General features: G+C 37.4%; 2 protein-coding genes across 4 annotated transcripts in view; one reads left to right on the top strand and one right to left on the bottom strand.

Moving 5' to 3' along the window:
- Window positions 1–4,274, bottom strand: part of hmcn1 (hemicentin 1) — an 82,759-nt gene extending 78,485 nt beyond the window's left edge. For all 3 annotated transcript variants that reach the window (XM_081606117.1, XM_081606120.1, XM_081606119.1), the window contains exon 1: window positions 3,715–4,274. In XM_081606117.1, coding sequence (XP_081462243.1) covers window positions 3,715–4,042 — 328 coding nt within the window. In that variant the 5' untranslated portion in view covers window positions 4,043–4,274. The remainder of the gene's footprint in view (window positions 1–3,714) is intronic.
- Window positions 4,275–6,565: 2,291 nt separating this feature from the next.
- On the top strand, window positions 6,566–12,780 carry LOC103468247 (interferon-induced protein 44-like). Its single transcript, XM_008415167.3, has 8 exons — window positions 6,566–6,834; window positions 7,955–8,474; window positions 8,576–8,624; window positions 9,653–9,845; window positions 9,924–10,076; window positions 10,180–10,351; window positions 11,197–11,297; window positions 11,390–12,780. Exons 2-8 carry the CDS (start codon window positions 8,003–8,005, stop codon window positions 11,582–11,584), a joined length of 1,335 nt encoding a protein of 444 aa, XP_008413389.1. The 5' UTR covers window positions 6,566–6,834; window positions 7,955–8,002; the 3' UTR covers window positions 11,585–12,780.
- Window positions 12,781–20,938: the final 8,158 nt, after the last annotated feature.

The raw sequence follows: 20,938 nt of genomic DNA, 5'->3' as shown, positions 1-20,938 counted from the left end.
GTGTTTAAGACAAAAAAAAAATGAAAAGCTCTCGACAGAAGGAAACAAAGAAAAACACGGGACTCGTAGGAAAAGACGCTGAAAACCAACAAAGGAGGCTTTGAGATGAGAGGCTTTGATCTTACAGAGAAGGTAGAAACTATTCTGCCTTCCCTTCTCATCACTCCTCAGCCGTCTCCCTTTAGCTAATCACAACTGGCAGGAAAACGTTGGACAGACAGGCTTTCAACTGAGAGGAGCCGGTTTCTACAGCACACAGCTGAAACGCACCAGGGAATCTTCATAATCCAAATCACTTACGAGATGCTTGATTTAATTTAGAAAAATTTAACCTTTTGATTTGAGCCGATTCTCTTCAGCCAGTTTTCAAATTCACACAGCCTCTTTCTCTACACTTCTGTCCAGTCAAGAAAAAGAAAATGTCCATTGCTCTAAATGCAATAATGAAAAAATATATATAAGTACAGCCTTTCTGCTTACATGAAACAATCAGGTCCTGCTAATCAAAAGTGTTTCACTAGTTGATCTTCTACTTGATTATCTCTTAGAGGTTTAACATAAAAAACTGAAAATGTTCAACACATTTGGATTTTCTCTTATCCCTGTAAATAAATTCCAGTGCAACTAATTACCCCCAAAAGTCACTTAATTATTACCTGTGTTTGATTTAATTTAAGCATGAATGCAACTGTTCTGTGAAGCAGCAGTCTTAGATTTTGTCACTGTGCTTCACAACTGCTTAAAAATAAAAAAACAACGTTGCGGAGGACAAAGTGTGGATAAAACTGGAAAAGTCATGCCACCAGTTTGGCAGCAATCCAAACATTTAAAACAAAAACTAAATGAATAATTATTGATATTGTGATGAATTTTTCAGCCATATAGTCTAGACCTATTTGTATTAAATATACTTTTCATTAAGTTGTATTTCTGCATTAAGTTTTTTATTGATCTGATAAAACGTTCTAATCTTAAATAAAGTCCTTAAGACAGTCTGTAGTTAATCCATAAAATGTGTTTCAATGAAATAAATGAATCTTTTAATGTAACATTTTTTGACTATGACTAAGCACACAATGCAAGTTTCGCAAACTTCATTGCACTTCATAGCTGAAGGTTTGGTAAATATATCTCAATAATGTGACAGTGTGCATTTATGAGATGGCGAAATTGAACAAAAGTTATTTTGAAAGGCACTATGAATAAACTTCTTTCCACTAGAACAGGACTGCAGTCCTGTACGCGAGTAAAATGGCTCGAGAAGGAATCCTGCTTCTTTCCTCTCTTTTTTTCTCCCTGCAGGATGGAGTTTCGGGGGCAGACTTCCTGGTTATCTTCCCATACAGGCCTGACCCCAATATCCAGGCATCCTTTTTGCTTCATACACAGGCTCTCTTAGAAACTTGCAAAAGGGATAGACTTTAGAAGAACACACAGTGTTGTGTTTACCGAGTCAGATTTCAGTATAAATAAAAAAGACTTCTGATGTAAAAGCAGCCAGATCAAACAGGAGGGGCTGTGTAATCGCACTGGGCTGGATAAAACGGAAAGAAAATGGATCTGTGTCATAAATGTCCCAATGAAAACAAAACAGAGAAGGGGACAGAAGGGAAGGCAGAGATCCGGGGTCAAAACAACATTTGGAAAAATGTTCAGCTACCCCTGCTCGCAGTGTGTTGTGCTAATCATTCCTCTACTCCCTGAGGGGATTCACTCTGACATCCTCGTAAACATCTTCAGAAGCAAACGAATGTCACTTGCCGGTGAAGGACAAACACGCAGCTGTAAAGTCTGTAAAAAGGAGTCGACATGGAAGCTCAAACTCAGGCTGTTGTAACTGTGAGAAGACAATCTCAGAATTTACTTCAACAGACAGGAACAGTTGAAAACCTAAACTTAGTCCAAGACGAAAGTTTTTTCCATTTCTGTTGATACGTCAAAGGCATTGCAGTTCTTATATCACATCCTAATAAATTACGCACTCAAAAAATACAAAATGAATTGGATTTTTATTACATTTGTGTATAATAAAGAGATTTGCACCTTGTATTATGTGGTTATTTTTTAAGATGAATGCTCACAGATCAGAGAGAAATATGTGCTTCAGAAAAAATGTTGAAAACCAGCAGAGAAGCAACATCTGGACGAGGAATTTGTGTTCACCGCACAGATCATCTGTCTATTAATGTATTTTCTTTTCCTTCAGGTCTTCTGGTTCAGGTATTTTCAGATTAACCTGCTTACAGTATTTGACATAAAAATGTTCAGGCTGTGGGAGCAAACTTACACCAAGAGCTATTAACATTTATGGAAAGGATGCTGCAATACAATGTCAAAATATGGCATTAGATGTTTTATCTATCAAGGCAATTCTTATTTTGAGTGTTAAATGTCTCTTTTTTTCACATTTAAGCTAAAAGGCATCCAAACCTGCAGAAATAATCAGATTCATTCAGAGTTGTCCGCTTTCCCCCTGGAAACGTGTCAAGTTTTTGTTATTAAACTGTTTTTGTTTCTGTGTGTTTTTTCCCTAAGCACTTTGAAAATAATTGCAATCAATCTCATGAAGTGTCTCTTTAACACAGAATTTGTTGCAGTAAATGGTCTTATGTAACCATTTGCCAGTTCTGACCTGCAGTGCGACGTTGGTGTTAAATGACCCGGTGATATATTGTCTAGACATTACTGCTGAGAATCGCTTAGAAGGTGATGACAATCGTCAAGCTGCGTTACAAAACTAAGAGCCTCGCAGTCACCCCTGACGGAATGCTAATGAAAGAGGCCGTCAGTCCCAACATCTGCACACAAAGATCTAGTCCAACAGTTCCTGCTAGGGAGGAGGTGAGGAACATTCAGAGGGCGGAGTGTGAACAAACTATCACATCTTCCACCTTTCCGACTTCTTTTGTTTGGACTACAAAGAGTAAAATTCAACCACCAAACACTCTCAAAATATTCAAGATTCAACAAGTTTTATATTGCAAATTCATCAGTGTGGAATTACAGCATACGGACAAGCATTAGATCAGCTTTTAAAATCTAGAATGGGTCAAAGTTTATTTTGCAATTACCGAGAAAGGGGCTGGCTTGTTATCTCTATATTTTTGTTTATGGGCCCTCCAAACCCAAAAAATAAGAGTTTAGGTTGCAGGATGTTTTACGATCCTCTGATTTTGTAATCAGAAACCACTACAGCAGCAAAAACTAGATTTTTTTCCCCCTAATCATCATTCCAAACTTCAAAATGTCACATACAAGCAGCTTTCAGTTTTTAAAGTCAAGGTGAATGAGCAGAAAATTTTAGCTGTTGATTTTTCTTTCATATTCAAAACAATAATTAAAATGTATTTATTTACTTTCCACAACTAAACATTCCCTCACAAAGTATATGACTGACATAATTGTGGGAGGTGTCCTTGACCAAACTCATCAGAAATTTGGTTGTGTGAAGGCATTTAGGGATCATCAGTGGAAAACATTAATCTAAGAAGGTCTATATGCAAAAAGAAAAAAAAAAGTGGCTTTTTTTTTTTTACATTAACTTTACTTGAAAAATAATCTGAACATGTTTAATATTTTTCTAGTCTGTTCAAAACTGCACATGGACCCTCGTTCTAACAGAAAAAGCAGAATAACTGTGAAAAATTGTACAAATTACAAATATATATATATATATATATTATGCATGCATTCCTTTCTTTTGATCTGCATTACCTGGGTCATGAAAGGGCACCAGAGCGAAGTTATACAGCGGTCTCTTCGGTCGGCTCAGGGATGTTTCTAAAATCTTAGAAGCTCCCTCGATGACCTGGACCAGGTCGTCGTACATGGAGCCGGTCACATCGAAAACGAACGCCAGGGTGGATGCGCCCTCCGGGATGTCCTCATTCTTGGGCAGGGTGTCCGAGTCCTGCGCGGCTGAAAAGGCCACTGACAATAAAATTAAGAGCCACATAAGTTCAAAAGTCCAAGAATCCTTCTGTGACAAAGTTTTTGTACAGCTGGTTTTCGCCAGAGTGACCCTCAGGGCGAGTGTCGACATTAGGGCAGAGACATCAGAGCGGTTTATGAAGTGCAGAGTGAGCCAAAGCGGAACACAGGACTCCTTCAGTGCGCCTCGGTGGTTTCTGCAGCTCCTCGGAGATCTATGAGCTACACTCCCGGTCCCAGCGGCTCTGGTACTGTCCCTCACAGAAATGCAGAGTCAGGACCCTTCATCTGCTCCGACATACAAAGACCACCTCTAAGCTGGCCACACAATCTCCGAGGCGCAAAGCCTGTCCCATTGGAAAAGAAGAGGTTCCGCGAGACATCCTGCGTGCATTTTGTTTATTTATTGCAAAATATCTGCCTACTGATATAGCTCACTTTAAAATATTAACGCATTATGTCGTTTTTTTATATTTAAAATGACTCCACTCGGTTTAAAAAAAAAAAACTCTACTTATTCATTTGGATTGTTGTATATTCTCTATTGTCTTCTGTCATTAGATGCAACGTTTAAGAAAAAAATAAATAGTTGGTTGGATTTTAGATATTGAAAAATCCACAAGTTGAAGCGCAACAAGTCGAAAACAGATGTGTGAAGACTCCGAGATTTTCTTGTCTACGCTCGAGTCTGCATTTCCATCTAGTGGTAATATCCTGACATCGCATCTAAATTAAAACAAAAACTCGATGTATTGAAGTATTCTACTAATGCGTTTTGAAAAACCAATTCTATAATATGCTTTGTGAAAACAATTAGTTCTTTTTTTAGCTGCTTAGGACACTTGAGCAAAAAAAAAAAAAAAATGCAAGTGTGATAGGGAAAACCTTCACGTCACTGCTTTGTATATATTATATATATATATATATATATATATATATATATATATATATATATATAAAAATAACAGTCAAACAATAATCAAAAAAGTTGACTTTAACAAAGTTTCTTTGTTAAAGAAAGCTTGAGCAATTTGTCCCTTTTAATACAGTATAAAAAAGTCCTGGGTCTATAATTTACATATGGTTTTTATGGACTAACTACATGTAGAAATGCAAACCAACTTGCTTTTTTTCAGTGCTAGACCTACAACTAACGGTGGATGCATTAAGGAACATGCCTCAGTCAAAACCTCAAAACTGAAAGTTGCACCCTCTTCATTGGAAAAAGAAAAGGTGAACATGTCTGTTCACATAAAAGCATGTGAGGCTTTTATCAGATACTTTCAGTTTCTGTGCAACCACTTCTTTGTGTCATGCCAATATTTTTATTCATAGAACTTGACTGCATAGAACTTGGGCCTAAGGTCTAAAACAGAAGTGTCCAAAGTCGGTCCTCGATGCCCGGCATCCTGCATGTTTTAGTTCTCTCCCTGGTGGCAGTAACAACATTTTCAGCATGTCAATGTTCTTCTTAGGCCTTCTAACGAGCCATCACTTGATCCAGGTGTGTTAAACCAGGGAGAGAACTAAAACATGCAGGATGCCGGCCCTCGAGGACCCACTTTGGACATCACTGGTCTAAACAAAGCTGATGTGGTTGTGACATATTCTAATCCTTAATGTAGCCTTTTTAGAAAAAAACATCCTATACTGCTAGTTTTATCTGCAGTAAATAATTTTACCTCCAATTCTATCTACACCACTACATTGAAATTTATTATTTTGTCCCAACTAAAAGTGAAAGTATTCAATAAAAAGGCAGAAGCATGTTTATGCATGTTGCCACTTGGCCATTTGTTAGCAGCTCTCAGTTTCCATATGACTGCCATGCCAAATTCCCCTTTTCAAATCAACAGCTTTTCTGAGAAACACTCACCAGCCACTGCTTGCTGGATCAGTTCAACGCAAATTGAGAATAAGGCCACCACATGTATTCAGACACCTGTACCTTGCGAAGACAATTTGCCAAAGTTCAAACTGAGCATCGCAAGAGGGAAGAATCAGGATTTAAGTAACTTTGAATGAAGCACGGTTGTTGGTGCTAAAATCAGATTTCATGTGATGGGGCCCTTCGTTACGAAGTCAAAACTGTCATGATTTCAGCCCTTCAACTCTACCTTGACTGTACTGATTACTCATTACTCTCACCTGCACTGTGCTTCTCTCTATTTAAACAGCTGCTCATCAGTGCGAGCTCGTCTGTTGCCACAGTCACAGCTTTCAAGCCTTGTTCCATGTTCTAATAAGTCTCCTGGTTTTCTGATCCTGCCTGTTTATTGACCACAGATTTTGGCCTTTTCCCTCTGCTGTAAGAATATTTCTGACCTCCTGTTGCTGTACCCTGCCTGCCTCTGACCCTGCCTCCAGTTTACATTGCCTGAGAAGCTCCCGTGCATGACCCTGGATTGTGTCGACGACTAAAACTCTGGTTTGTGGATTTTGTCCCTGTCATCTGGTTGTCCCCTTAGCCCCTACAGCCCCCACTGCCCATTCACCCTTCCCTCCCCAAGCTGGCTTCCCAACCCCTGTGGTTCTTCCATTCCTGACTCACCAATGTGACCACACCCTGTAAAGCCCCCTCTTCACCCTTATTTAGTAATAAACTTTTGTGTACTGAACACTTGTCTTGGCTGCGTTTGGGTTCTGGCTGATTTTGCTTGTACATTACACAAAACATATTCAAATAGATCCCTAGGTGGTCCATATCAACTTCAGACCAATTTACTGAAGGAAGAGACAAAACATGAGACTTATGAAAGAGACTTTCATTTTTGAAAGCAGATGTCTCAGACAAATTTGTTTCACTTTTGTTGACTGTGGGAGGGATTATAGTGCCGTACCATCAGTATTTACTTCACAGACAGCTTTCCTCATCGACACCAAGCGCTCTTTTAAAGAAGCAAGGTAAGACTAACTGATGTGTCTATTGCAATACTTCCAGTTACAAACTTACGTTAATTCAAAGTTTTGATGAATTTATGAACTTGGTTATTGATATTTAGAAATGTAGTCTGTAAACTTAGAACTGCTCTGTAGGAGGGCCAATAAGTTCAGATTTTGTCTTTAGTAATTAAACTTCTCAAAGAAACAAACTATAAAAGAAACTAAAAAAAAAAAACCCAGAGTCATTAGTGGTGGACGATTATCTCTAAGACAGAAACATTTGGAGAAACGTAATTTGTGGCAGTAAATGCCAAATTGAAGTTTAAAATGTATCTACAATCACCCACCAACAGGTGGCAGACAGGCGAGGACCAGATCACCGAGGCTCAGGAGCTCTGATATGCATGAGTGCAGAAGTAATTCAATGACGGCGGAAGCAATTTATTTCACACATACTGTAATAATTCATAGTAAATAAACAGTACCAGATTGTTTGCCTCCAAAAAGATTTTAAAAATGCTGTGTAGATGTGAATGAGAGGTACAAAACTACAATAATGTTTCCTTTGCAAAACACTACAAAAAAAGCTGACAGATTTTTTTTATGTTTTAGTCTTGAATTAACCGCAATTAAATTTGCACATGGTCTGTAGATGTTTGCTGAGAAGAAACAGAATAATTTGAAATAAAATTAAGGTGTTCTAGGAGAATCAGCGGTATCAGGATTTTGTCGCCACCTGCTGGTGCTCCGGCGGTATTCTGATTTTCTGCCAACTAATCATTTTCCCTAAACTTCTGCAATTTTCAGAAGTTATTTCGATCTCTTCTGCTGTCTGATCTATAAATAAAAACAAATGCGAAACTTGTCGGTGGAGATGATCATTAAAAAGTCTTGGTGAAAGCTGACAAAGTCAAAGCAGATAAAGACAAATCTTTAAATTGTAACTAATGTTGCATGCTGCGGTTATCCAAACCACAGGGCAGTTCTGATTTCCAACTTCCTGTAACAGTAATACAAAAGAAACTACATATGTATGTGGGTTGGCATTTTCAGTTTTGTCATGCATTGCTTTCTATTTACTTTTTTCTGTCAACAAATAGTTGTGTAATCCACAGTAATATCTCCCTTTCCCACCCCAAAGCGAGTGAATATCAACTGTTCCTTCAGTTCACCAGAACAGCATCCCATCATGAACTCCAAGCTAAGTGAGACTCAACAGAAAGAAATCTGCTCCCAGATGGGACATGTTCAACTGAAACTGCTCTACAAAGCCACTGTCCATGGTTACACTGCTTATGCCTTTCACCAGCAATGTGACAGCCTGTCACCCACTGTGTCTGTGGGCTACAATGTCTCTGGTTACATTTTTGGAGGCTACACCAGAACACCTTTTAATCAGTCTGGACAGTATGCCAACGATGACCAGGCGTTTCTTTTTACTTTTGAGGGAAGAAAACTCATCAAATATCCGGTTGCCAATGCTACATACGCTGTTAAAATGATGAACAACTGTGGTCCTTATTTTGGAGAATCCCTGATTCTTGTTAATACAAGCAAACCAATTGTACACAGCAACGCAGCAAGTTATTACCCATTTAATGCTGCACAGATGCATGGAAATGACTTGAACTTGATAGACTGTGAGGTCTACCAGGTGGTGGGTGAGTTACCTTTAAATCACTGAATATTGTTTTTATATAAACATTTTGACATTTTATGCATTTTCTAACTCAAGTTTGCTTTTCAACACTGACCATGACAGAGCTGACTAAATTTGAGGATCCATGGCGGACTGTAACCTGGAACCTTGAGTAAGATGAATGAAGACTCACACTTGCATACAATAACACAACTGGGAGGTAAAGCGAGATCTGTTGGAAACCTAGCTAACAATACTGCAGTGTAAACACTGCAGTTTTTTGTTCTCCTGCCATGGTTACGGACGAGGACAACACAAAGGTTATTACAGAAACGATCTGACTTTACTCACAAAGCATGAAGATAACATTCAAAACAACAAAGAAACAGAAACTCAAAGGTCTGCAGAGATTTATTAGTCATTTTACGGTATTCTACACTACAGCTCAGAGTTTTTCTAAATTTACATTGCAATAATGGGTTTGAGCCATTTGCAAACAAAACATTCCAACTCAATCTTCCATATAGAATATCTGAGTATTTGCAATAAAACATAAGTATAATGCTTTACTTGTCTGGCTGTACCGCCTCTGCTTGTGCAGAGGGGAACCCGGGGCAGTGAGAGATTTTTTTTTCAACTGACTGCAGCATCACAAATATCAGTGCGTTTGCAAAAACAAGAATATCAACAGGAGAATTGAAAATTCATCAGTTTAAACCTACAGAGCTGATGCTGCACAACTTTAAACCAGACTTGTGACTCCAACCTACTGCAATGGCGCCAAACACAACATCAGAACCAAATATGACCTATTCACACGTTTTATTTATTCCATTATTTACAGTATAAACGTTGTAGTTACAGAATTGGCTTTTATACAGTAGAGCTAACTCCTAATTTGGACTTGGGTTTCCCAAATTTTAAGAGATGTCAATTTTGTTTTCATCACAGTAGCAGAAGTGTAGGATTTATGTCAGTGCACTGAATTAGTCTTATATAACCAAAAGCAAAGTCAATGCAAATGACTTAATTACCATATAAAGAATAAAAGTTTCACATTAGATGCAGTTTGAACTGAATCTTAATTGATCTGTGCTTTAAATTTGTGGTTGAATCAAAACACCCATCACACTGAAAAAATAAAAAATAAAAATAATGTTTAGTTGATATATATATATAATTTTTTTTACCTTCAAACAGACACAAGCTGGAGCTGATGAATTACATAGAAAACTACAAACCCCTCAGTTCTGTGCCCCAGGCTCGGGTTTTACTCATTGGACCTGTTGGAGTTGGAAAGTCCAGCTTCTTCAACTCTATCAACTCTGCATTCAGAGGCCATGTCACCAACCAGGCCATGTCTGGTTGTTCCTCCACCAGCCTCACCACCCAGGTCTGAATCAGTCACATTCACATTATTTTTATAGTAATTAAACTGAAACAAAACTCCTTCCATTATTCCTGTTGTCAGTTTCGAACTTACTCACTGAAAGCTGGAAGAGAAGGCAGACTTCTGCCGGTCGTCCTGTGTGACACGATGGGACTGGAGAGCAGCAACGACACAGGCCTTGATATAGAAGATATAACTAGCATCCTCAGAGGTCATCTGCCTGACGGTTACCAGGTGTGACATTTGATTACATCGTACATGATGGAGCATAAATTTGACAGCAGTTAACCTAAACAAAGCTTTTGTTTTTTTTTCCCTCTTTGAAACATTACTGCAGTTCAACCCTGGTACTCCCCTGGATCCTGAAGCTAGAGGCTATCGCAAGTCTCCAAGTCTCAAAGACAAGATCCACTGTGTCACATACGTACTTGATGCCTGCAACATCTCCATTATGCCCGCAAAGATGGAGGAGAAGCTGAGAGCAATCCGCAAAAAGACCAACCATCTACGTCAGTAAAGCCGAATCTCTTATAGTAATATAATGAAAATGTGTAAACACATGTATCACATTAGTGGTTGTTGTTCTTTGTGAAATTACATATTGTTTTACTGCATTTCAAACCAGAAGTTTACAACCAGTATAAAAAACAATAGTCAGAGCCCCCTCCTCAGTGTGTGGCTTTAAATCAAACTAATTGCTTTCTGTTTTCAGTTAGAATAGCAACATTTGTTTCTCCTTGCTAAATGCCAACAGAATGTTTCTTCAAACTCAGAAGTTCACATTTTCTTGAAGCTGAAAGTAGGGTCAAACTTTAAGCTTTTCATGAGTTTGCAGAAATCCTGAAAGAACTGATGCACTGTAAAAGAACTGGGTCAAAATTAATCTTAATGTCCCAAAGTGAGTTTAAAAAATGTGTTGTCTTTATGGCTTTGTCCTTTCAGCTAAGTTAATAGAGGACACTTCATTGTGGATAATGACTCTCTTTTCACCTTCAGCCAGTATCTTCTCAAAGTCTTTTGCATTTGTTGTGGGGTTCATTTGCATGGTTCAAAACCAAAATGCATCCACAAATGTCCTTGCTGACCTTAAAGAAACGTTATGTTTGATTTTTAGTCAAACTGTGTGGAAAAAAAAAAGAAAAGGATGAGTCTTTTTATGCAGTGATTTTGTTCTCCATAAGCCAATTTTTAACTAATTTGGTAGTATATCTAGTATAATTTTATGTTTGAAGTAATGGCTCCATATCTTAAGAAAATACTTGCAGTGAAGTTATTTAAAAATCTCCTGCCACTTAGGTGCACAAAATGATCTATTGAGCCTCCAGTGTGGAAATGTTTCTGCTTGTGTTTGCAGGGATTCCTCAGCTGGTTGTACTGACCAAAGTTGATGCAGCCTGTTCCTTAGTGAAGGAGGACCTGACAAACGTCTATCAGAGCATCTACATCAAGGAAATAGTGAGTGTTTTTACACAAAGAACATTTTATCAGAAAGTTCCTTGTTGTTGTTTAGAAAATTTGATCTGAATAATGTGTGCTCTATGATGCAGATGCAACAGGCCAGCACAAAGCTCGGCATACCGCTGAGTTGCATTGTTCCAGTGAGGAACTACACCGAGACGTTGGATCTAGACGTCAACTGTGACATCCTGCTGCTCAGTGCCATCATCCAGATGCTTCGATCGGCGGACAATTTTTATGATGATTTCAGCGACCAACTGAGCGCGCTTCAAACTAAGGAATAAGATTTTGAAAAAGCAGATACAACAGATCAACTGCTGTAAATCCTAAAATTTTACCTATGTATTTTTTACCCACATAGGCTTAATGTTCTACAAAATAAAATATCCCATGTATCAATGCATTTAATTTTCATTTCAAGCTTGAAAAGCTAAACATATAAATCTAACTTTCAGCATATTATTGTTACTATTCCATTTAGCTGTTCTCCCTGGAAATATTGTTCACCAAAAAGCATGCTTAAACTGCATCACTGCACATGTGAGGTTCTGCATAACCCAACCTAACTGTGGAGTCATATAGTGTCGGTTTGAGGCATGATCAAACTGCAGACTGGAGCTTCATCCTGAAGAAATGTAACAATGAAACCAAAAATAACTTACGAGTATGAGAGGAGAACACACAAGGAGCCAGGCAACAGAATCCCAGATAGATTATGAAGCGGTAACAGAGGAACCTATAATAGTAGTGAGTAAAATAGAAGGAGGAACTTAAACAGTGACAGGTGTCTAATTGTTAAATATGGTGCAGATGTGAGAGGAGACAGGCAGGAAACCCATCCATCCATCCATTTTCTTGACACCCTTGTCCCTCAGTGGGGTCAGGAGGGGTGCTGGTGTCCATCTCCAGCTAACGTTCCGGGCGAGAGGCGGGGTTCACCCTGGACAGGTCGCCAGTCTGTCGCAGGGCGGCAGGAGACCCTTTCTTGTTATTAAAAGTGTTTGGAAATGGAAATAGCTTTTTGAAAATCACCTCAGCTGTTATCAATGAAAATGTAATAATTCATAAGTTTTCAGTGAGTATCTATTAAAAAACAGGATGTTGGAGATAATGTGTCCCTTCTCAATAAACAACAGAACTTCTCTATTGGCATTACAGCAACCAAACCAGCAGTATCCAATAATAATCCCTCACTTGTCTATAAAACATTGCTACTGTATATTATTAGATTAAAAACTTTAGGGAGAAAGCTAAGTGGAAACTTGGAGTTAGGCTGAAAAATTATGGAACCCCCCCATTGGACAACTTTAAAGAATTACAATGACTTTTGGATTTATTTCTGGCACATGTGGTGTTTATTCACAGTAGTCAGACAAAAAGAAATTGTATATATTTTTTAATTTTACATTTGACATTAAAGCATTGAATTCTCCAGCTCCATAATAAATTTTCTTTGAGCATAACTTGTTTTGAACTGTCTTCTTTTCAAAGGAAAATACAAACATATTTGTTTTAGCACTAGAGGGAACTATTTCACCACTTTTTAGACAGACTCCTCTTAAAAAGTTATAATAGATAAAAAGAAAACGAAACAAAAAATGCACATGGACAATGTAATGCATCTAATAACACATTGTTTGACATCAGTCTAGTGTTTATAATTGGGGGTTCTTTCATTTAATTTTACTAGGTGTTTACTGCAGGATGCTAATTGAAAGCTATGTGGAAATATTCAAATACAAGTCCTGACCTCACTAACCAAGATTTGCTCAACTAATGAGGACAGACAACCTGTGTTGCTGATGATTTTGCATGGCAAACAAAGAGGAAGGCCAGAGTTTGTGGAAATGACATCTTTCCAAATCTGGCATTGCGGTGATTACGCAACATGTTTCTCTGTAACAATAAAACACCTGCTTTCTCACATCAAATAAAAAGAAGAAGCTGGAGGCGCATCCTGTACCTCAAATGCTCTCACGGAAAAAAAGGGATTGTTAGAACATGTTCTCCTACACATTTATTTAGGTCTTGCTCTATAAGCCAGTGCAGTGATAGTTAACTCATCTTAGAATTCAGCAAATTTTTAGGTGAGCAACAAGTCAAATACACCACTAAAAACCTGCTTAGAGGCAAGGAATTTCAATAATCTGGTTCAAAGGGGAAATTCCTAATTTTGTAGACAAGTCAGGTTAAATGTCAAAGTAACTATGCAACTCTAATCTAAAAATATTGAAAGAATTTACTCCAGAAGTAGAAGTTTTTTTGATCGCAAGAATGCTGTATTGTATTTTGCAGTTTTGTTTGTTTCATGTGCATGTAATACTGACTGCTGCTAACATCAACTATATTGACAACCTGGTTTCTAAGGTGGAACTTCCAAAATTTGTTCTTTGAAAACAGAAAGTGTTTCTTGCACCAAGTCAGAAGGCATTTGAATTAATTCAACTATTTTCCCTCTGATGGATTATGGAAATTTGCTATTGAATTGTAGCTATTATGTAGTTTTGCTACAGCAAAACTGCATAATTGCTTGCTTTTGTGTAGAAATTTGTGCCTTTATTATCTGTGCTCTCAGGAGGACATTGGAGGTGTTTGTGTCTCTTTTCATCCATTTAAGTAATCCTCTTTATATCCACACACTGGCTCCGCCCACATGTGGAAGTAGAGCAGACCTCCGACAAACAAACAGTGTTATAATGACAAAAGTAGTGAAACTCAATGAGTTACCCAAGACGTTTTTGCCTTACAAGGCCACACTGAGGGAACAAAGACAAGCAAGAAAATTCTCTGTAAGGTTATTTGTGGGAAACAACAGAGAAACCAGCGTTAAAGCCCAAGTTTTTTGCAGCCAGTGGAAGAATGAGGGGCACAAAGTATCATTGGATGTGAGCGTGAAAGCTGTGTACATTTTGCCCTACAAAATGGGAGAGTAATGACTTAAATAACATCTGCTTGTGAAAATCTGACTTCAGGAAGATGCTTAGAAATAAGCAGTAGTATAAAAAGGTGCTTAGATGTAAATACCGCAGTTACTGCAGCACTTGTTGTCATGCTAGCATTGGAATTTACACACATAAAATAAAATGTATCTACCTTCACTTATTGATCTTTGATTTGACTATCAATAAGTGCCATTATGACAAAGACATTTGGATGTTTACTACCAGATACCTTCATACAGTGAAACAGGAAGTTGCCTTTGGTCACAGTTTCATTCAACTGGACATGAGGTTGGCTGCAGGCCTTGATCCATTTCTTGCATTATTCCAGACTCTGTTTGTGTTTTGGAAATGTAATAAATTATATTCTGCTCTCTACACGCTCTGGGTAAGGGCTGTCTGGATTGCATATTACCCACTGACAAAGTTTGACAAGAATTTTGTATTATTTTCTTCAAAATCTCTATGACCCTAGCATGTTAGCAATAATGACCATTGGCAATGTCCAATGAGATTTACTTCCTCCAGATAAGGGGCGTGTACATTGGGATACATTGTGACCACCAACCGGTCAGTTGCTGACAAACCCCCTAGAATGATTGACAGGTGGTGTCATGTCAATCAGGCATTACTTCAAATAGTTATATCAAACAAATACTGAAATAAGAAACATCAAAGTTTGTGTTTGTATTATCACAAAATTCAAGTATAAATGGATATGAATGCAAGGCTCTGTACTGTTTCCCAAAAATAATCCTATAAAGATGACTTATTCCATTTTGTTTATACAGGTGCAAACAATAGAGAACTGTATTATTTTTTAAAATAATTGTTCCAAAACGTCACAGGTTTTTTTATTTGATTTGATTTAGGTTTTTGGCAGTCAGTTATTTGTGGCAGTCAGTTCTGCCAAGTTAGGTCTTGGCAGAACTTGCACACTTGGCAGCATCGCACACGCCTGTGGGGGTGGCAATGAAGATTTTTCTAACCTGACTAATCAAATAATCCAACCTGCAGCATTTGAGTTACGAAACTTAGTTTTACCGTCTCAAACTGACACGAGACAATTAGTTTCTGTAACTTCTGAAGTGTTCTTTGAGAGAGCACTTGATGCCAAATTAAACCTATTGTGATCTGTTTTGCACCTTCCAAAGTAAATGGCAATGTACTTTTTTCTTTAAATGTGTGCACTTAATTTAGATAGGTTCCAGAAAAACATTTTAAGTGAATAAAACACTATGCAACACATAATTTAATGAATAAGGCAAAATGGATGTTATTTTAATGTATAACTGAGAAAATATTGGATATAAATCACAATTCTTTTCATTTTAGAACATGGTGCAGCTTTTCTGTTATGTTCTGATCTTTTTATGTGAAGTATTTCTATGCATGACATTGTAAGTAAGTTTTTTTTCTTTTGTTACAGTCCATGAGAAATGTGTTATAAGTGATATGCCAGACTTCAGCCATGGTAATAATGGAGCTTAAATGGAGCTTAGTGTTGGATTGATCAGAACATATTTATTCATAGACCAAGGAAGAGGGAGGAACTGTCTAGTTTGTGCTAGATTGGTTCACATCTTATTTTCAGAATGCAACATTGTGTTATTTGGCAAGAATAACCCTGACAACACAGCTCATATGTTTGTTTTTTTTATACATTTTGCTTCGATTTAAAAAGGTTTGTTGTTGATCTACATATCACTGAATAATCATGAGCCATGGCACAAAGGTCGTCAGAGACCTTTTTATTTACAGAACCTAAGTTAAAGATGGTGCGGGTTTCATCCTCAGCAAAGAGAAGATGTGCAGAAACTGTTGGTTCTTTTAAACCAGATCTGAAAACATGATTATCCACTGCAGTTGCCCCATAAAAGTCTTTAACTTTTTTCTTGGGTAAATTTAATTAGATATCAGATATTTCTTGTTTTGAAGTTGATTTTTATTATTCCAAACTTTTCATGTGATACTGAAATTAAAAATGTACCATGACTCATTTATGTATTATTTTCTTTATTTATGTTTTCTGTTGAGAGAATCTATGTGAACTTTATGTTGTGTTAAGATAAAGCAATTAAAATGGTTTTGTCTTACTATCCCTACTCTACACACATGCAAACATTTAACTAACCAAGCTGAACATTCATTTCTAACTTCATTAATTTGTCCACCCACATATTTGATTTAGCACTGTTTTCATTTATTTGAACTTGGGACTGGATATACTAGGACGCTGTTCTGCTGACCTGAATAAGGCACAAAATAAACTAAGAGATGAAAATAGTTAATGTAACAAGCAGCTTTAATCAATGTCCCTTTCATCTACTTTTTGCGTCATATTTACTTTACTTTTAGTTTACTTGGTTTCACAAAATAAATTGATTTCTAAACACTGCGATGTCAAAAGCAGTGTCGGCAGAATACTGAGGTCAGAATAATCTGGAGGTGTGTTTATCTATGATTTGCCTGTATCTGTCTGTTTTCATGTTGCTGTGTCTGGAACATTTGTTGGGCAGCAACCTTAGAAAGTGAATGTTTATATAATAACCACTGGCAGCATATAAGTAAGAATATATACTAATAAAGTTGTCAAAAAAGGGCAAAGATTAAAATGAAAACTACATTCAAAGACTGACAAATAACTGTTATTATTACATATAATTAATTCAAAGACTTTATCAAATAAACAAAAATATTTATAGTAATCATATACCTTCAGCTCTGATTTTAAAGAGCCAACAGATTCAGAATATCTATGGTTTTCAGTGGCCCAAAAACCACCAGAGTAGGTCAACAGGTTTCGGCTCATTTAAAAAGCTCTGATTCACAACAAACATCTTTAGTTCTTCTAATTTTAGCTCATTCCACTGTATTCAGTTTCTCAGTTTTTCTTGCACTTTCTCAGTCTTGGCTATTGTTTATTTCCTCCTCAGCTCCTTTCATTTTCCCTTAGTTTCCAGGGCTGGAACATGGTCAAATGGGCACAATTAGATTTGGAGCCCCTCTTTCTGTTAGAAGCATCACCACCACAAATAACATTTATATGCAGACTGGTGGAATCTGGAAGAGGAGACAAAGTTTAATAGGCTGAACTTGAAGGTAACCTTTGATAACTGGTTGTGATTTGTTGAGATGTTGAAGAGTCCTCTGTGAAATATGGCAAACTTGAATTTTTGTTTTATAGCCAAACCCGACCGGTCTGCTGTATTTCCTGATCTTCTTTATAATGCTTGTTCTCTAATATTCTAGAATATAAATATTTTGCATTTGTATGTTATAATTTTTAAAACATTTTTTTCTTATGCAAAAGCCATTTAAAAAATTAACATGTCCCCAATTCATTACATAAACTTAAGCTTACTTCCATGTGCTTCTGTGTGCTACGTTGTAGTTTTCCATAGCTTGAAAAGTTTCAAATTACTGGCATTAGCAGGTTCACTTGGCCGCGCATGACAGCACCACAATGTCAGCCGCCCCGTCTCCCAAACACGATCCACATGACACATGCCTCCGCTCTTCCAACAAGCCGAATGAAAAGGCCGCCTCGAGGCCTGGCGCTGTGTAGCCCAACAGACCTAATCTCCGGGTTTACAGCCTCTCATAGCTGTAAATTCCATCTTTTGTGGTGGAAGCAACTAATCTGACCAATGAGGCTCACTGGTTTAGCTTATTCACAGCAGCATACCCATCATAATCCCTGCCATTCTTTCTTTTTATCTCTTTCTCCCACTCGGGGTCTCTCCCTTTCATAGACACATACTGTGCTGCACTGACGCATGAATGCCAGCACTTGTGCGGACAAACAGTTTCCCTCATTCCCTCAGTCTCACGCATCTACTCTCGTCAGTAAATTAAGCACACAGCTGACAATATTGCTTTCCTTTTTCTGGTTAGAGGCTATTTTTATCCAAAAATAATAAGTAAAGGAAAAAAAGAGAAGCAGATATTGTACATAAAATATTTGGACTAATGTAGACACACTTTGGATTTTAAACCACAGAAGCATGCACATATTATGCACGTGAAATAAAATGTTATACTTATATGGGAAGGTCAGGGGAAGAAAAGCATTCACAGAGAAGAAGCTACATATTGACCTGTCAAGCCAGCTGTGAGTGAGATGTTGTTTCGTCTGCACATTCCTGCCTTCCCCGAGCCCTAACGCTGATCACATCAGTAAGTGTTCATTCAGGCCTTGTTTTTCACAGAGTGTGCGAGAACAGTGGGTCTACGTGTGTGTGGACATGTGTGTGCCTTTGTGGGCGTGTCATAAAGTGAAAGAGCAACAGAAAACAAGGGCGAGGCGGACAAACTCACAGAATGGCAAGGACAAGACATTCTTCACATAAATCACTGGAAAATTTACCTAGTTATAGTTTAGAAAAATGTGACACATTAAAATACGCTTGTTTGTATCAGGTGTTAGTCCTTTCACAAAAGTGAAGATGTCCAGTTGCAGATTGTCAAAAGTAAGATAACAACTCCTTTGCAGCAGAAGTTAATCCTCAGTGACACCACAGTTGTTTGGAGGATATGAAACTAAATGCTAAAGTGACGTTACTGGAGGAATTGAAGTCAGTCATATGACATGTCCTGTTTTCACAGTTGAAGCTTCCTCTTTTTACTTTCATCAGAAAGAGACAAAATAAACTCTGAAAATGAACTTCTGTGTGCCCAGTTACACCTCGGCCACACACCGTAGAACGATACAGCACAAAGAGAGTGTCTTCTGTTGCTTTCTAAACATAAATGTGGTGGAAGTTAATGAAATAAGAGGGTCAGCACTGATTATATGTGTTCTGATTAATGCAATCAGAACTGAATAAAGTGATGGAAAGCAGACAAAATGGCTTTGAGTTGAAGTAAGTTCAAAAGAATGAAGTCCTTGAGGCTGGGCAGAGGAGTTTAATATGCACTATTGTCTGGTTCTCTAGATAAGAACAAGTGAAAATTTGATCCCTTTTTTTTGTTTAGAGCCATACACCAGTCAAAACATATAATACTAGAACTACAGAAAAAACCCATGTGCTGACTGTTGTGAGAAGAATAGTTTTATCTTTTCTTCACAAAATGTTTCTCACAGCATTTTTATCCAACTTCAGCCGTCTTAATGAACTCATCCTCTCACAACAGCAGATTTTGTGGGAGCAAAGTGTTTTGAAACCAGTGTTTGACTAAAAAAGAAGAAATCATCATGTGTGACTGTATAAGGAAGGACATAATGTTTTCAAAACTGTTCCTCTGTGCAATTGAAAGCTCAGGATAACAACATGAGTTTCATCATCAACTTTCACTTCCCATGCCCTTGAGGAAGGTAACATGTGGATGTTTATCTTTGAAAATCAGTGAGAGTATGAAAGAACATGGAAAAACAGCATAAATAAAACAAATAAGGTCCAGCATGGAAAATCTGCCCATGCATTCAAGGTCAGCTATAAAAAACATTAACCAGATGCTTTTCTCAAAAGAAATGGCAGCTTGAAGAAAAAGCAGAAATAAGTGTTTTTTCATCTACTTGCTAGAATACCATTGTGATTATAAAAATAAATAGATAAATGATGAGTAAGCTGTCATTATTGCTTCTGTAAACATGCTTCTGTTCATGTGGGTCATGAATTGTTTACACAGAAGCCTGATGAATTTCATTAGTAGTTTGACCCACAAAAAGAAAAAAATCGGTGATCAGTTGCATTATATTTTATTCATTGGCATCAGAGTAAACAAGGCTAAATGCATTTGCATGCCACACAAATCAGTTTTTTTTTAAACTGTATAACCTTTGTATCCACTGTCAATTAGCTATATAAAAGCACAATATTGAGACACTCTATGCAAATTTTGGCATGGTGGTGAAAGATGTGCAAAGAATAAAATATGAGGGAAATATTTATTTTTACTATGGTAAAAAAAACTAAACAAACAAAAAAAAAAACAAACAAAAAAACAAAACAAAAAAAAAACACAGAAAAACACAATTGTAGAATTTGTCAAAAATATTATCTTGATGAATTACAGTAAAGTCACTGTAGAGATAAACTAAAGTTAGTCTTATCATAATTACAGTGTTAACAACCGGAGCATTATCATAAATGCATAGGATTCACAATGAAAGTAAACCTAGTTCTCAGTGTGACTTCTAAAAACTAACTTTACAGCTTGGAACTTTCCCAGAGGAAACCATTAACTATGGTCTGATTAAAGGCTGTTACTTTGAACGTCTGCAACAACTATCAGAAAAACTAATAAAGTTAATAAGAAACCAGTATGAAACCTAAAACCTCTTTTCTTTAACTTATGATTTACCCCAGGAAATGTAGTGAAGTTTCTGAAGTTAAATTGAAAGAATACTACTGAGACTGTGTCACACTTTAACATTTTCTGAGCTGTTATATGCTGAAATTCCCTCACTGTGATCCTAAAATGTGCTTAGAAAATAAACATTCCAAAAATATGGGTTATGCAGTCTTTTAGGATAGCATACCGACTGTAAGAGACAAATTAATATTCAAAGCATGTCTGCCTCAGTGATTCCAAAGAAGCCCACGTGGACGGGCTTCAGATTACTAATATACTTCACCATGGCAACGCATGGAGGCTCGTGGGCAGATTTATATTTCAGCACAGGAGTACCAACAAGGTCACCGCATGTTTTTTCTAATCACACCGGGTGCAGTTGCATATGTGTGTTTGTTTACT

The sequence above is a fragment of the Poecilia reticulata genome, chromosome 4, assembly GCF_904066995.2.
Source record: "Poecilia reticulata chromosome 4, P_reticulata-male-v2, whole genome shotgun sequence".
In the NCBI taxonomy this organism is placed as follows: Eukaryota; Metazoa; Chordata; class Actinopteri; order Cyprinodontiformes; family Poeciliidae; genus Poecilia; species Poecilia reticulata.
This window is presented reverse-complemented; position numbering and strand designations above follow the sequence as displayed.